Source organism: Brachyhypopomus gauderio, chromosome 4, assembly GCF_052324685.1.
Source record: "Brachyhypopomus gauderio isolate BG-103 chromosome 4, BGAUD_0.2, whole genome shotgun sequence".
Classification (NCBI taxonomy): domain Eukaryota; kingdom Metazoa; phylum Chordata; class Actinopteri; order Gymnotiformes; family Hypopomidae; genus Brachyhypopomus; species Brachyhypopomus gauderio.
This window is the reverse complement of record NC_135214.1, coordinates 22,315,008-22,332,558: the sequence shown is the minus strand read 5'-3', so window position 1 is coordinate 22,332,558 and position 17,551 is coordinate 22,315,008. Positions and strand designations below refer to the sequence as shown.

At 46.0% G+C, this 17,551-nt stretch overlaps 1 protein-coding gene across 14 annotated transcripts in view; it reads left to right on the top strand.

The window, feature by feature from the left end:
* cfap74 (cilia and flagella associated protein 74) overlaps window positions 1–17,551 on the top strand; it is a 74,978-nt gene that overhangs the window by 51,307 nt on the left and 6,120 nt on the right. For 11 of the 14 annotated variants that reach the window (XR_013130489.1, XR_013130485.1, XR_013130491.1 and 8 more), the window contains exons 25-34: window positions 2,929–3,062; window positions 4,765–5,041; window positions 5,332–5,478; window positions 7,181–7,338; window positions 7,447–7,581; window positions 7,950–8,071; window positions 8,182–8,237; window positions 8,434–8,559; window positions 8,950–9,105; window positions 9,566–9,677. Coding sequence is in view for 3 of the 14 variants with exons in the window: in XM_077003053.1 (XP_076859168.1) it covers window positions 2,929–3,062; window positions 4,765–5,041; window positions 5,332–5,478; window positions 7,181–7,338; window positions 7,447–7,581; window positions 7,950–8,071; window positions 8,182–8,237; window positions 8,434–8,559; window positions 8,950–9,105; window positions 9,566–9,677 (1,423 nt within the window). In the remaining 11 variants the exon portion in view is untranslated. The remainder of the gene's footprint in view (window positions 1–2,928; window positions 3,063–4,764; window positions 5,042–5,331; window positions 5,479–7,180; window positions 7,339–7,446; window positions 7,582–7,949; window positions 8,072–8,181; window positions 8,238–8,433; window positions 8,560–8,949; window positions 9,106–9,565; window positions 9,678–17,551) is intronic. The other 3 variants (XR_013130484.1, XM_077003054.1, XR_013130483.1) reach the window with 2 other exon arrangements.

The following is a 17,551-nucleotide window of genomic DNA, read 5'->3' as shown; positions in this document are numbered from 1 at the left end:
GAAGTATTTGACTTTATACACTATTTTTACACTATTTATGCCTAACTAAACCACCTTTATTTGTTTTTTAAAACTAATTTCAAACTTCAGATTAAATTTTTAAGAACGACACTTCCAGCCAAATAGGAGATCTTAGTTTGATGTTCTCCTGTACAGACGGGCCAGTTTTCCAGAAGCATCACAGAGTTAAGACCATCTTAAAAATTTTAACTGAGTGTTCAGTGTGATCCTCAATCAAATACATTTAGATGATGAATTAGATTCTCAGTGTGTACCGTTTAAAGATTGACATGATCAATATGGCTTAAGATGGTTGCTGTCATCTTTTCTCTTTGACCACATATATATATATATATATATATATATATATATATATATATATATATATATATATATATATATATAATTGTGTAGTTTGTAGTTTAATGATATAGATGGGTGTACAAACATTGGACCAACAGTATTAATATATGTATTATTAGTCTTTAAAATTGATGCATAGATCAAAATCAGTGTATTGTTACACTGTTAACTAGTTAAATATAGTCTGTCTAAGACACTGAATCCTTACTGAGCTATTTGAAAATAAAGAAAAATGACATTACGTGCAATATTATGCATCTACTATCTAGCACAGTACCTACAGTTGTGATCAAATTTATTCAACCCCCAATGCTGCGAAGGGTTTTATGGAATTCAGTGCACATTTGTAATTGTGTTCATAATGAAATCTTACAAGGACTTGTTAAAGAACTAAATGCAACTAAGATGGCATCAATTTTTTTTGTCATAAAGTATTAAATGGCCTTTTTGTGATTTCTTCATTGACACAATTATTCAACCCCTTTACGACTACCACTCCTAAGAACAGAGGTTCATTCCAGTGTTTTCCATCAGGTATTGAAAACATCTGTGGATGTCAACGAGCAGCAATCAAGCATGATAAGCACCAATTAGGCAGATTTAAAAGGACTGTGATACTCAGCTCCTTCTAGACATCTACTGGTGTGTTTCCAAGCATGGTGAAGGCAAGAGAATGGTCCCAGAAGACAAGAGAAGAGGTTATTGCTCTTCACAAGAATGGCAATGGATATAAAAAGATTGCAAAGTTGTTAAATATTCCAAGAGACACTATCGGAAGTATCATTCGCAAGTTCAAGTTAAAGGGCACAGTGGAAACGTTACCTGGTCGTGGCAGAAAGAAGATCCTGACCGCGACTGCTGTGCGCTACCTGAAGCGTAATGTGGAGAAAAATCCCCGCGTGACTGCTAAGGAACTGAAAAAAGACCTGTCAGATGTGGGCACTGAAGTTTCAGCTCAGACAATAAGGCGCGCACTGCATAACGAAGACCTCCATGCCAGAACGCCCAGACGCACCCCCTTACTGACTCCAAAGAACAAGAAAAGTCGACTGCAGTATGCCAAAAGTCATGTGGACAAGCCACAAAGGTTTTGGGACAGTGTACTGTGGTCAGATGAAACTAAATTAGAACTGTTTGGGACAATGGACCAGCGCTATGTTTGGAGAGGGAAGAACCAGGCTTATGAACAAAAGAACACCTTGCCTACTGTGAAGCATGGCGGGGGGTCAATTATGCTTTGGGGCTGTTTTGCTTCTAATGGTACAGGAAAGCTTCAACGTGTGCAGGGTACCATGAATTCCCTTCAGTACCAGGAGATCTTGGAGGAAAATGTGATGGAGTCAGTCACAAACCTGCGGCTTGGGAGACGTTGGACCTTCCAACAGGACAATGATCCGAAGCACACATCCAAGTCCACTAGAGCATGGTTGAACATGAAAGGCTGGAACATTCTAGAGTGGACATCGCAATCACCAGACTTAAATCCAATTGAGAACCTCTGGTGGGACCTAAAGAAGGCTGTTGCAGTGCGCAAGCCTAAGAATGTGACTGAACTGGAGGCTTTTGCCCATGAAGAATGGGCTAAGATACCCATAGGTCGCTGCAAGACACTTGTGTCAAGCTATGCTTCACGCTTGAAAGCTGTCATAACTGGAAAAGGATGTTGTACTAAGTACTAAAAAATAATGTCACTAGGGGGTTGAATAAAACTGATAATGATGTGAGCACAGTAAAGACATTTGTGGTTATTCCATCATAAATATTATGATATGTTTGTCTAATTTATAAGTGCCTCTTTGATATAATTGTAAATAAGATGACTGAAATGATCAAAATCAATGTCAAACTGGCCAAAACACTTTATTTCAGTGGGGGTTGAATAAATTTGATCACAACTGTATTTACACTTATGCAGCCTTCAAAAATGAGCATTTACATTGTCTAATGAATGAGATGTACGCCAACATGTTTGACAGAAGTCTCTCTTCAGGTGTTCTCTCAAAGTGCATATTGCACCAAAGTCCCATCTTTGAGAAACTGGGTCACAGGGCAGCCGGTGTACAGCGAGCCCCGAGGAAACAAGACCTTCATGCTGAGCCAAAATGGCAGTCAAACGGCCTGTCCATGCTGGATCAACCCCACCCTTCCCAAACACTTCCTGCACAAACAGAGGAAGTGCTTGGTAAAGGTCACTGGTATGACACATGGCCAAAGGCTTTTTCAGAAACAGATCTGTTCAGCCAGCAATCGTGATTGTGGATAGTCACTCTGGGTGGCAATGGGCGGTTCCTTCTGTCCCTAACATGGCTGTTTTGGGAAATGTCGACAGATTCCAGAGGAGAGGGCTAGAATAATATCTTCAGTGAAAGGTCTTGATAAAGGTACCAGTAATAAAAGGTTTATATTGTCCAACACTTATCTTGGACTAATCCATATCCACTGACGACCCTCATGGCTAATTATCTGGTTTACTAAAGGAAATCAATCATTTAGCATTTTATCGTGGCCTTTAGTATTGGAACACATTGCATTACCAAATACCACCACTTGCCTTCTCTGCTCTAGTTCATTGATGTACAACCTAACGATGGCTTTGGGACCCTGCTACCGCACCAGACCCTGGATATTGATCTGATCTTCAGTGCTGAAAAGGCTGGTGAATACAACTTTCAGCTCACATGCAAGTCCGGAATTAACAGGTGAGACGTCTCAGATAGATATATATTTTTTATTTTTATTTTTTCACTCCAGAAATTACTTTATATATTATCTTATATCAATGACAGAATATACTTTATATACTATATTGCCAAAAGTATTCACTCACCCATCCAAATGATCAGAATCTGGTGTTCCAATCACTATGGCCACAGGTGTATAAAATCAAGTACCTAGGCATTTGTGAAAGAATAGGTCGCTCTCAGGAGCTCAGTGAATTCCAGTGTAGAACTGTGATAGGATGCCACCTGTGCAACAAATGCAGTCGTGAAATTTCCTCACTCCTAAATATTCCACAGTCAACTGTTAGCTGTATTATAAGAAAATGGAAGTGTTTGGGACTGACAGCAACTCAGCCATGAAGTGGTGGGCCATGTAAACTGATGGAGTGGGGTCAGCGGATGCTGAAGCACATAGTGTGAAGAGATCATCTGATGGACGAGTCTGGGTTTGACGGTTGCCAGGAGAACGGTGCTTGTCTGACTGCATTGTGCAAGTGTAGTTTTTTGGAGGGGGGATTGTGGTGTGGGGTTGTTCTACAGGAGCTGGGCTTGGCCCCTTAGTTCTAGTGAAAGGAACTCTGAATGCTTCAGCATACCAAGACAGTTTGGACAATTCCATGTTCCCAACTTTGTTGTGCAACTTTGAACCAGTGCACAAAGAAATGTCCATAAAGACATGGATGGCAGAGTCTGGTGTGGATGAACTTGACTGGCCTGCACAGAGTCCTGACCTCAACCCGATAGAACACCTTTGGGATGAATTAGAGTGGAGACTGAGAGCCAGGCCTTCTCATCCAACATCAGTATGTGACCTCACAAATGTGCTTCTGGAAGAATGGTCATAAATCCCCATAAACCCACTCCTAAACCTTGTGGACAGCCTTCCTCGAAGAGTTGAAGCTGTTCTAGCTGCAAAGGGTGGACCAATATCCAATCTGTTTTAATGATCTGAGCTAAAGCCCCAAAATAGCAATATATACGGCAATATATTATTATTAATATCCCAAAATCCAAATCGTACATTTACTCATACATTACATTTTGTATTTGCTTTGGGTGTACTAACAAGATAAGGCTGATAATGTGGGCTCAAACCGTGCTGTTATATATGAACATCAGTGACCAACCAGAGGCAGAATGCTGTAGTCTTACTACGGACGTTAAAAGTGCTGTTGAGGAAGGAGTACTTTTAACCCCGAGTTTCCCAAATTCCCTTTCTTCTATCTGTTTGCTCTGGTATATCTTGCTGTTTCATTTGTACATTATCGTTGACAAAGCCATTCACTAGTAAACCTGCTCAGTTGCTTGTGTGCCTGTGGCTTGCAAAGCAGTTCACACAGCAAATTCCATCTACAAATTTAACAAGAGCTGAGTGGCTACACACAGAGCTTTTGCAACACTGCATCAGTAATTGCAACATGTAGATATGCATTAATGCATTTATGTAATGACAAATGTTAATCAGACTCTCATTTATTTGTATTTTATACTTACAATTCAGTCTTAAAAAAAAAACTGTTACCAATAGCAACCTGATTTTGTATAAACATTTGTAAGCAAAAGGATGTACAATGTATTATTGAACAAACAATTATTTACCATAACATTTACTATAACATTTTAATGCAGTATTTTTTGAAAGATGGCATGCACCAGCCAAATCCATGTTGCTCCCGGCCAGGGTCTTCCTGCTGGCGTGTCGCGCGATTGGTGTGCGGCCTTCACTGGAGTTCTCCTCCTCGCTGGTGCGCTTCGGGGCCACGGCGGTGGGCGATCGCTCCACAGCTGTTCTGTTCGTGCTCAACGCCCACGCCAGCCGCAGCGAGATTTCACAGGCGGCGTCCCGGGACAGCAGGGGTCCCGCTCCACCTGTGGGCCCTAGACTGTTCTCGTTTGTCCCCCCGGAGAATTCGGACATCACCGTGACGCCCACCAGAGGACGTGTGCTGCCTGGCCAGGTACGAGGCGCTGTGGGGGCGGAGCTGTGGGTGGGGCTTGTGGTGTTTCGTTGTACACCCCCCATATCTGCAAGTAACTTAAGTACATTGTGAGGAGGCTTATGGTTTTACATGCTCATTTATTTCTGTGTTTAATTATATAAAGATGTGATATTCTTTAAAATGCAGTAGATTTCAAACCTTCCTTAGTCCCATCAGGTGTTTCAGTGTTTCTGCTGAGATTAGGTTTAGATGTTCTGTCCATCGGGGTGTTGACACTGAGAAGGTTAATGCGTGCCGATTGTCCACAGAAATGTCTGGTGCAGGTCACGTTCAGCCCGTCGCTGTCTGATGACGCCATCAGGTCGGAGGTCGTGCGGCTCGCGTGTCGTAGCGCGGAGCAGGAGCTCGAGAAGACCAATGGCAGCATGGGAAAACTCACGGAACTGGACGCGTTGGTACGAATAAACCGGCTATAATGAACCCTTATTCTGTTGCATATTCGGAATGAGTGTTAACCAAACAGACTTGAAGAGACCAGCTCCAACCAGATTTAACACTCCTTATCCATGTGATGGAGGTCCTCGCTGGATAAGGTGGAGCAGATTAGGGTTGGAAAAAAGGGTGTAGGTGTTCAAGGCATCAGAACGTGGAGAGCAGAATTAGGACACGCTACGCCACGCATACCTTCAATTTAAACACCACTGTTGCAGAAATGCGGTCTACTGTATTTCCCTGCTGTGTCCCTATAATGACTTAAATGCGGTGAATGTTTGTAAATGCCTGTACATCTATGCAGCGACTCTCTTTAACCCAAACCTTAACGCAGTGGTTCCCAAAGTGGGGGGCGCGCCCCCTAGGTGGGGCGCGGAGCTATTGCAGGGGGGGCGCGGAGCTTGGAAGTAAAACGGGATGCACCGATTCCGATATTAATATCTGAAACAATTCTAGATCGGGTATCGGTGACAATGTGACCGATCCATAAAAACAGATCTATTCAGTCTAATTCTATGCTTGTATTGCTTGCTTTTCGGAGTTAGTTCAACCTTAAATATCCACTCTGTCCCGGATAGAAGTGAACCTGGACAGTTAACAGTGAACAGTTAACAGTGAAACGCGAAGCACACAGAGGAGAGGTGAATCACTGACTCGTACTCGCGCTGGTGCTATTCCACTTAGTCCGTTTATTTGCTGGTTGATCAAATTAAACCTGGGCTCCAGCACTACTTGACTGTTCATACATGAACTGGTGAGTTGCCCAAAGCTCATTGAATGCGTTACTTACAGAAATGAAATAATGATAAAATAAAGAGCAGTGGTCTGAGTCAACAATATTCCATACGCGCACTCAACTCGCTCCCTTAAAGAGACAGTACACATATTTCTGGCCGTTACATGCTTTGTGCTCTGCGTGATGTCTGCGCTTGCAAACTAGCCGCATATGAATTGCTGTTTCTCTTATTTCATCTCCTTATTTATTTTAAATTATATTTAGAATTCTTGAACCATTTAAAAGGTTTCTTGCAGTTTATTTGTTTCATGTTTGACCAAAGTTGTGAACCTATTGTTTTTGTAAGTTTCAGGTTCTTTGGTATTATTTATTTTACATTCAATGTTATATTCATAATTGCACTGACTGAACAAATGCAAGTTGTGTTGTTTTTACATGTTTTTGTGTGTGTTTAAGTGTGCTATACTGGTACAGAGTTTTCAATAAACTTCTAATTCAGTATGTCTGTGTTTAAAAAAAAAAATGTTTTAAGTCGATTCAGCACAGTTTTACTCTATCGCCGATACTAAGCCTCAGATATCTGAATCGGTATCGGAAGTGAAAAACGTGAATCGGTACATCCCTAATCAATATGGGGGGGGGGGGGCGCAAAAATATTCTCATCTACTAAAGGGGGGCACGGCAGAAAAAGTTTGGGAACCACTGCCTTAACGTTACACGAAATACAGACTTATTCTCCACACTTAACCGCAAAGCACGAGGCGACAAGCACCCCTGTTGGGGGACACGAAACAGGACTCCCTCCTGTTTGCACACCTAAGCAGGCACACGTAAACTAGGGTGCGAGGGCGCAAGTGTGGGGAATGGGACAGGGCCTAAAGGACAGTCACGTGATGAGTGTCCAACCCCAGCTCCCGCTGTGCTTCCAGACTAAAAAGGAAACACAGCAGGACCCCAGGAAAGGGAAGAATCCTCCGGACAGAGGATCGGCCAAGCCAGCGGTGAAGGAGTGCCCCAGCAAGGTGTCCCTGGCCCCCCAGGGGGACGTCCCCTCCCGGCTCCCTCACCCGGACGACATCCACGAAGGGTCGGTGTCCAGGATTGGGGCATGGTGTGGCTGCCTCCAGACAGACGTGCGATGTAGGCACCGTGTAACTGAAAACGCGCGGTTTTTTCGCTGTGTGCTCCCCCCCAGATCTGAGGACTACGCCCACGGCAGGGCCTCCCTCCTCCGCTCGTTCAAAGACCGCTTCAGCCACTACGTCGTTCCCTGTTATGTGTCCGATGCAGACGTGGCACAGCAGAAGGGCTCCGAGGGCCCTGTGTACAGGTACCGATCCGGCCGGACCACATCCGGGGGCCAGAAGGTTTAAACACAGCCAGAACCTTTGAGTGCTCTCTCAGTAACCACGTATTGCTCAGAGGAGCTCTGAAGTGTGTTTGTCAGTTTCAGACACAGATTTGGTTTGATTTCAGATGATTTTATGCTATTTGGCAGATATTTTATGTAAAGAAAATTACTAGTCCAGTAGGTTCTAATACGTCTTTAGGTATTTTACTATCGATAATTTAAAAAATCCAGTCACGTTGCTTTTCCTGGGACCGCACTCAACTCCACATCTAAATGTGATGAACTTTAAAGATTGCAGTCCTGATCTCAGCATGTTAGAATCCCAGGCTAAACTAACCAATGAAAAGCCTTCTCTGCAGTCCCTACAACACGCTTCACCTGGAACTGCACTGTCCTGCTGTCAGGCCAGCGCTGGTGGTGACCTCCGACAGCGGGCGCACCACTCTCGACTTCAGCCAGGTGGCAGTAGGTAACGCACAGCCCAAATCTGCGCATGCCCAGGTTGCTGGTGGTTATTGTAGTCCTCCTGCTTGCCTTCTGTGGGAGTGACCTGTGGTTGGACGGTTTGCAATTCCATAGGTCAGAAGATTTTAAAGAAAGTGACAATTCAGAACATTTCGTCAGAACTTGTGAAGGTATCCTTCTCTGTCAAACCACATATCACGTGTTTCGTGTGTTATTAGGAATATTGATAGTAATAACAGCAGTACTGATTTTGCTCCATTACGGATTATTACTGTAACTGTTCTTTTTCTTCTTATTTTATTATTGAGTTCTCATGACACTTTGTACTCTGTGTCTCCTGTTTGGTCTTGTCGTACTTGACTCGAGCTGCAGCTGAAGTCTTCCTTGCTAGACCTGAACGGCCCGTTCTCCGTACAGAACGCCACAAGAGCGCTGAGGCCTGGAGACACCCACACGCTACTACTGGCCTTCATGCCAGCCCTGGCCAAAAAGGTGAGCAGCACTGCCCCCTGCTGGTGTGGAGTGCTTATGGCAAACCAAACAAACCAATTGCACAGACATGATGGCCGAGGCCTTGCGTTGAATTTGCGGCGTCAGCGATAGCTTCTTGTTACGCTGTTGACTGTTTTTGTGCCAGTTACACATCTATGAAGTATTTTAAGAAAGGGAACGTCCTCTAACGATATTTACATTGACAGTATGTAGCACACATTCTTGTCCTGATCCATATACAATAGTGCTTTGACTCTGTGTAAGATTCCTAGTCTCCATGCACATAAATGTGGTGACACTGTATTCCCAAATGGTGAGAAATAGAAGGGAGGTAATCCTTAGAGCTGCTGGATACGTGTGTGTGTGTGTGTGTGTGTGTGTGTGTGTCAGTACCGAGAGAGCCTGGAGGTGAGCTGCAGCCACACGGCCGTGGAGCTGACACTCTGCGGCGAGGGCGTGGCCCCGCTCGTGACCTGCTCGCTGGAGGGCCGGGTCATGAACTTTGGCCACGTACTGGAGAAAGAAAGCGCCACCCAGCGGTTCACGGTAACACTGCAGCCCGATTGACACACTACACGCAGCATAAATGTAATGAAAAGATCGAATACAAGAATCAGGAGGAGAGGAGGGAATTGTGAAATATCCTTAAGAGGTCACCTTCAGTCTTAATAATTACCGCTGGCCATTTCCCACTGATGGTTTCAATGATAAATTGGTCATTTATTATGACTGAAATATTGGCGTACTTGAATGAAAGATAAGCGCTCCCACTCGCATCACGCTAATTACACCGTCCCCTCAGTCCTGTAGAGAGAGAGGAAAGTCACTTCAAAGTGAACCAGTTTCAGATGTGAGGGTGTTCACACTGGGGGAATGTGGCTGACAGCGCATCAAGATTTTTTTAGGGAATATTAGTCAGTGGTAAGAGTGGCATAACTTTTATCTATGATTTCATTGTCTATCAATCTTTCCATCTCTCTCTTTCTCTCTCTCCCCTGATATACAGCTGCAGAACTCCTCCTCTCTGCGGGTGTGGTTCAGGGTGGTGTTGGACGGCCCCCACAAACACACTTCCCTGCCCTTGTGCTCCACCAGCTCCGTGTGGCCTGTGGACAGGGGTGAGACACACACACGCACCCCACACACACACCCCGCACACGCCTGCCAACGCCCTCCGACGTCGATGGCAGCACGCGTGGGATTCAGACAGCCCTCCCCTAAAAAAACAAAAGCTGCTTGGGGAGACGACTCCTTCCCAACGCCCTTTCTTCTCCACACAGGCGCCGACGCGGTGTATTTGATATTGGAATTTTAGTCTGCAATCCCAGTTTCGCAGTCTTTGCTGTGTAAACCTGAACAGCCACTTGGACATGATAGAACACACAGAATGAAGAACGCCTTTTCTCATTTTCTGTCATGTTAATTTTTTTCCCTTGAATTAAGTATTTTTTTTAACATCCTTCCCCCTTGGTGTGTGTGCGTGTGTATTTATTTAGAGTAATTTTTAGATTTGCCTTATTTTAGGATATTTCCCTTATTTTAGATTATCACAAAATACTACGACAAACTGTTAACATGTTGTGGCACCATATTTAGTAATGATAGCGAGGGCCATATTCAATCTCTGTGCTTGAAGACGTCATGTAAAATGTGGGGGAGCCTGTAGATGGTGGTGGTAGATGGTGGAGCCTGTAGATGGAGGTGGTAGATGGTGGAACCTGTAGATGGTGGTGGTAGATGGTGGAGCCTGTAGATGGTGGTGGTAGATGATGGTGGTAGATGGTAATGGTAGATGGTGGTGGTAGATGGAGGAGTCTGTAGATGGTGATGGTAGATAGTGGTGGTAGATGGTGGTGGTAGATGGTGGAGTCTGTAGATGGTGATGGTAGATGATAATGGTAGATGGTGGTGGTGGATGGTGGTGGTAGATGATGGTGGTAGATGATGATGGTAGATGGTGGTGGATGGTGGTGGATGGTGGTGGTAGATGATGATGGTGAATGGTGGTGGTGCTGTATGGTGGTGGGGGTGGATGGTGGTGGTGTATGGTGGTGGTGGTAGATGGTGGTGGTGGATGGTGGTGGTAGATGATGATGGTAGATGGTGATGGTAGATGGTGGTGGTAGATGGTGATGGTAGATGATGATGGTGAATGGTGGTGGTGGATGGTGGTGGTGTATGGTGGTGGTGGTGGATGGTGGTAGTAGATGGTGGTGGTAGATGGTGGTGGTAGATGATGATGGTAGATGATGGTGGATGGTGGTGGTAGATGGTGGTGGTAGATGATGATGGTAGATGGTGGTGGTGGATGGTGGTGGTAGATGATGGTGGTAGATGGTGGTGGTGAATGGTGGTGGTGGATGGTGGTGGTAGATGGTGGTGGTAGATGATGATGGTGAATGGTGGTGGTGGATGGTGGTGGTAGATGATGATGGTAGATGGTGATGGTGGTGGTAGATGGTGGTGGTGGTAGATGATGGTGGTAGATGGTGGTGGTAGATGGTGGTGGTAGATGATGATGGTAGATGATGATGGTGAATGGTGGTGGTAGATGATGATGGTGAATGGTGGTGGTGGATGGTGGTGGTAGATGATGATGGTGGTGGTGGATGGTGGTGGTAGATGATGATGGTAGATGGTGGTGGTAGATGATGATGGTAGATGGTAGTGGTAGATGATGATGGTGAATGGTGGTGGTGGATGGTGGTGGTGGTAGATGGTGGTGGTAGATGGTGGTGGTAGATGATGATGGTAGATGGTGGTGGTGGATGGTGGTGGTGGATGGTTGTGGTGGATGGTGGTGGTAGATGGTGGTGGTAGATGATGATGGTAGATGGTGATGGTAGATGGTGGTGGTAGATGATGATGGTAGATGGTCAAGTCAAGTCAAGAGGTTTTATTGTCATTTCAACTACATACAGAGTACACAGTGAAACGAAACAACGTTCCTCCAGGACCATGGTGCAACATAAAACACGGTGCAGACAGAATTTAAGTGCAACGGTCAGACAGTACAACACAATACAGACAGTACAATATACATAGTGCAAACAGACACTTCACTAGACAGAGAAGTGTAAGAGGTAGGTTGGATAGTGCAAATTGTGCCGTGTGCAATACGCAGTATATGTGCAAAGGGAGTCCCTGTAGTGTAGTAGTGTGTGTAGTGCAAATTGCCTTCACATTGTCAGGGATAGGTGGTTGGGTGTGTGTGTGTGTATGGAGGAGAGGTCCATCAGTTTAGTGTCTGGCATTGAGGAGTCTGATGGCTTGTGGGAGGAAGCTGTTGCAGAGTCTGGCCGTGTTGGACCGGATGCTGCGGTACCTTCTTCCCGATGGGAGGAGGGAGAACAGTGTGTGGGAGGGGTGGGTGGGGTCATCCACAATGCTGGTTGCTTTGCGGATGCAGCAGGTGGTGTAAATGTCCGTGACGGAGGGGAGAGAGACACCAATGATCCTCTCAGCTGTCCTCACTATACGCTGGAGGGTCTTACAGTCGGAGACATTGCAGTTCTCAAACCAGGCAGTGATGCAGCTGCTCAGGATGCTCTCTATGGTGCCTCTGTAGAAGATGGTGAGGATGGGTGGAGGGAGGTGGGCCTTTCTCAGCTTCTGGAGGAAGTCGAGACACTGCTGGGCTTTCTTGGCTGTAGAACTGGTGTTCAGGGTCCAGGTGAGGTTCTCCGCTAAGTGGACACCAAGGAACTTGGTGCTCTTAACGATCTCCACAGAGGACCCATCGATGTTGAGCGGAGAGTGAGAGTGAAGTCAACAACCATTTCCTTGGTCTTGTCCACGTTCAGGTGAAGGTTGTTGTCTTTACACCAGTCTGTCAGCCGCTGCACCTCCTCTCTGTACGCTGACTCGTCGCCTTTGCTGATGAGACCCAGCACTGTTGTACAGTAGAACAGTAGAGGACTCAGAACACAGCCCTGGGGGACCCCAGTGTTCAGTGTGATGGTGCTGGAGATGCTGTTCCCGATCCGGACTGACTGGGGCCTCCCAGTCAGGAAGTCCAGGATCCAGTTACAGAGGGGTGTGTTTAAGCCCAGCAGGCTTAGTTTCCCGATGAGTTTACATGGGACAATGGTGTTGAATGCTGAACTGAAGTCTATGAACAGCAATCTGGCGTAGGTGTCCTTCTCCACGTGGGTGAGGGAGAGATGAAGGATGGTGGTGATGGCATCATCCATGGAGCGGTTGGGACAATACGTGAATTGCAGGGGGTCTAGTGAAGGGGGCAGCTGAGTCTTGATGTTCCTCATGACTAGCCTCTCAAAGCACTTCATGATGATGGGGGTGAGTGCAACGGGACGGTAGTCGTTGAGGCAGGACACTGTGGACTTCTTTGGCACGGGGACGATGGTGGTGGTCTTGAGACACATTGGGACAGTGGAGCTGCTCAGGGAGATGTTGAAGATGTCCGTGAGAACATCTGTCAGTTGTTCTGCACATTCTCTGAGCACTCTGCCGGGGATGTGGTCTGGTCCTGTAGCTTTGTGTGGGTTGACTCTGCGCAGAGTTCTCCTCACATCCACTGCAGACAGACACAACGCCTGCTTGTCTGGCTTGGACGTGGTCTTCCTTGCTGACGTGTCATTTTGTGCCTCGAACCGTGCATAGAAGTCATTCAGGGCATCAGGGAGGGAGGCATCACCGTCACAGGACGGTGGTGTTGTCCTGTAGTTGGTGATTGCCTGGATGCCTTGTAGGGGTGGGCGATATAATATCGTTCACAAAAATACTGGTACATTTCTTTATTCGATAGGATTTCGCTATATCACGACATTATGACGTAAGGACGCAGGTTGTGCGTGCAGCGCGCAAAATAAACATGGCCAACAGTGGAGAGAGCAGCAGTGCTCACACTGTGAATGATTTAGTTCCTAAACGAGGAGCTACATCAGTAGTGAGGAAGTATTTCATGAACAGTTCAAGTTCAAAGTTCACAATTTTAATTATGAACTAGTTCAAAGTTCAGTTCATTTTACTTTTTTTCGTGAGATATTCAAATACTTTTTTCACGATTTGGCTGTTGCGCAATCAAGGGGTGGACACAAATGCGAAGTAGATAGTACAATCTCATTAGATTTTATTTCACATCTTACATCTGCAGACGACACGTGAGTGGACCGCGAATGACGTGGCATGATGAATAGAGAACTAACGCTTAATACACTAAAAGGCAGCGGAAATGACAAGGGCACAAAACTAGACCAAACACAAGAGTACAACTAATTGTTACATACACTGACATGAACAAACACACGGGAAGCAAGTAACGGCCATACATGAACATAAAGTCTAACAGAATATACATGTATTGCCAGGCACGATATCACGTTAGAGAACACGGAGACCAAACATGAACTGAAAACCTAAAACACTACGAACCTGAAAATGGAACAGAGACTTTAACCATACACAAACACGAAGCTAATCAAAACCTCGAATCACAGATAAGGCGTGAATACCATGCACACCCAACTAGGAAATAAAGAAACGACAATGATCCCCGAAGGTACTGACTGTGTTCGAAATAGACTACTACATACTGGATACTGGACTCAGTATATACTGGATACTGCATACTGGTCCTCGTAGTAGTATGCAGTACAGTTTCCAGTATGCGACAAAAGCAAAGCACACTACGGGGTCACGTGAACGTAGTGTTGCATGATGGGATGCAGTACACCACGAAGATAGCTCTGTTCGCGTACTGGAATATTTTGCGGAAGTAGTAGGTCATCCGGGTATGTTTCGCGTACTGGAAATTTTCATTTTGGTCACATACTGCATACGACATACTGATTTGGGACTCGATCAGTATGCCAGTAGTATGTAGTAGACTATTTCGAACACAGCCATAGTCTGGACATAGGCTATATATACACACCAACTAGGAGATAAAGAAACAACAATGATCCCTGAAGGTATAGTCTGGACATATACACACCAACTAGGAGATAAATGATCCCTGAAGGTATAGTCTGGACATATACACACCAACTAGGAGATAAAGAAACGACAATGATCCCTCAAGGTATAGTCTGGACATAGACACACACACACACTTGTAAAACTAAGACGAGCTAACATGGAAAAGCTGAAACAGAGGGGCGTAACAAGAACAAGGAAAACATAAAAACGACGAGACTAAAAGGGGGCGGAGCCAGACGTGACAAGTACAAGCTAGAAATCACTATACGTTCTTATACGTGCTATGCCTACCCCGCTCTGCTGCAATTCATCACGGGTAACGTCGTGCGGAAGCCAGTATGTTATTAACTAGCCAGTATGTTAACTATTCTCATGCGGACACTACGTTGCCCACAATGCATTGCGCACACAACGTCAAAACCATTTCTGTCTGGTGATGCATGATTTAAGCGGCACCAGCGAGAATACAGGAGGGAGGAAATTTCTCTCGTTGCGTTTCAAAAGAGAAAACAGATGTCACTCAGTTTTCAATGGAAACAAATTCCAACGTTCATTTACAGTGATGTCTACCGTTCATGACACATAATGTGAACTAATACACGTTCAAGTTATTTAAAAATGTGTTTCGTTCAGTTCAACATTCACGAAAAAATGAGCATGTTCAATGAACACGTTCTTTTGAACTCGCACAACACTGTGAATAGTGAATTTACTTGAGTTTCTCTTTTAACAACTTCCGCCCTGTCCTGCCTCTCTTCTTCGCGCAACTCATTTGGGACGTAGATTTGACTTATTACTGCCTCTTTGTTATTACCTTTTGGGAAGAAAAAATATCGATATATATCGTATATCGCCATTCAGCTAAAAAATATTGAGATATTATTTTTGCTCCATATCGCCCAGCCTTAATGCCTTGCCACATGTGCCGTGTGTCACCAGTGTCTTTGAAGTGGCTGTGGATTCTCTGGGCATGTGCGTGCTTTGCCTCTCTGATGGCTCGTGACAGTTTGGCCCTTGCTGTCCTCAGGGCCACCTTGTCACCCGCTCTGAAGGCTGAGTCGCGGGTCCTTAGCAGCGCACATACCTCAGCAGTCATCCATGGCTTCTGGTTTGGGCGTGTGGTGATGGTCCTGGAGACAGTAACATCATTAATGCACTTGCTGATGTAGCCAGTGACTGATGCTGTGTACTCCAGGTTAACTGTGTCGCCGTCAGTTGCAGCCTCCCTGAACATGTCCCATGAAGTGCGCTCTAAACAGTCCTGAAGAGCAGAGATGGCTCCTGCTGGCCAGGTTCTCACCTGCTTCTGAACTGGTCTGGAGCATCTGATGAGCGGTCTGTAGGCTGGGGTGAGCCACACAGACATGTGGTCCGAGAACGCGAGGTGGGGGCGGGGCTCCGCCCGGTACACGCTGGGGATGTTTGTGTAAACAAGATCCAGTGTGTTCACTCCTCTCGTTGCAAAGTCCACATGTTGATGGAATTTAGGGAGGACTGACTTGAGATTTGCATGGTTGAAATCTCCGATAATGAACAGTCCGTCTGGGTGTTTGTGTTGCAGGTCGCTGATAGCTCCGTACAGTTTGCATAATGCTCCTCAGCACCAGCGTGGTGGCGTGTACACGGCGGCTATCAGCACGGCGGAGAGTTCTCGTGGTAAATAAAAAGGTCTACATTTGACTATCAGGAACTCTACCAGCGGAGAGCAGTGTCTGGCCACAGTCACAGCGTTGTTGCACCATTCCGAGTTGATGTAAACACACGCGCCTCCACCGCGGGTCTTCCCGGACAGGGCCGCGCTCTTATCCGCTCTGAACGCGGTTAGCCCCGCTAGCTGAATGGCGCTGTCTGGGATGTTGTCGCTTAGCCACGATTCCACGAAGACTAAAACACAGCAGTCTCTGAACTCACGCTGGGTAGTTCGCTGGAGTCGAATGTAGACCAGTTTGTTGTCGAGGGAGCAAACGTTTGCGAGGAATAGCGATGGTATAGCCGGGCGGCTAGGGCTAGCCTTTAGCCTCGCGCGGTTCCCAGCTCTTTTTCCGCGCTTCCGCTTTCGCTCGCACCGCTTGCGATGAGACTTCCGCCGTGCTCCACCATCAGACAACGCCGCGGTCTGCAGGCCTGGGTCTCGTAGCAGGCTGAGCTCTCGTAGCGTCTGCAGACCATCTTGGAGCTTGTTTCCTGACCAATTTCTCCACTGTAGCAGGGTTTGGCGGTGGTAGAACATGTGCACTGGTGTTCCCATGCACTTGACAGCGGAAAAAAAACGGGAAGTAGCGACAACCAGTAACATAAAAGCACCATTTTCGGACCCGGAGTGGCCACTGCGTGTTAACGCGCTGCCATCTTAGGTGGTGTTAGATGGTGGTGTTAGATGGTGGTGTTAGATGGTGGTGGTAGATGGTGAAGCCTGTAGATGGTGGTGTTAGATGGTGGTGTTAGATCACATATGTCAAAGTCAAGGCCCGCGGGCCAGATCCGGCCCGCGAATTGATTATCTATGGCCCCCTGGATGATATTTAATTACTATTAGAACCGGCCCGCAGGCCACAGCCGCCCGCTGGTGTTTTGCACGCACAAACACTACATTCCCCACAATGCAACGGTAGCCCGCGAAGTCACTGCAGCGCACACAAGCGGCAAAGGTCCGCTCGGCGAAAATGACGTAATCGCAGTGGCTCCGCCCGTGGGCGAGGGCGTCGCGCGCTGTCGATTCGCGAGGATGATGATGGTGGTAGATGATGGTGGTAGATGATGGTGGTAGATGGTGGTGGTAGATGGTGGAGCCTGTAAATCAGGGATGTCAAAGTCAAATGCACCGAGGGCCAAAAAACCAAATTTGCTACAAGCCGAGGGCCGGACTGGTTCAATGTTTATTAAAACATTGAAATGATTGCACATAGCCTATTGAACCAAGACCTAACACAGTGTTTATTATTTAATGCTTAAATGAATAAAGCAATACTTTCTTATGGATCTGTCAGTAATTTCAAGTGAAAAAAATTTTCAACAAGCAAACAGATAAAAACAAACTTCCTTCAAAGAAAAC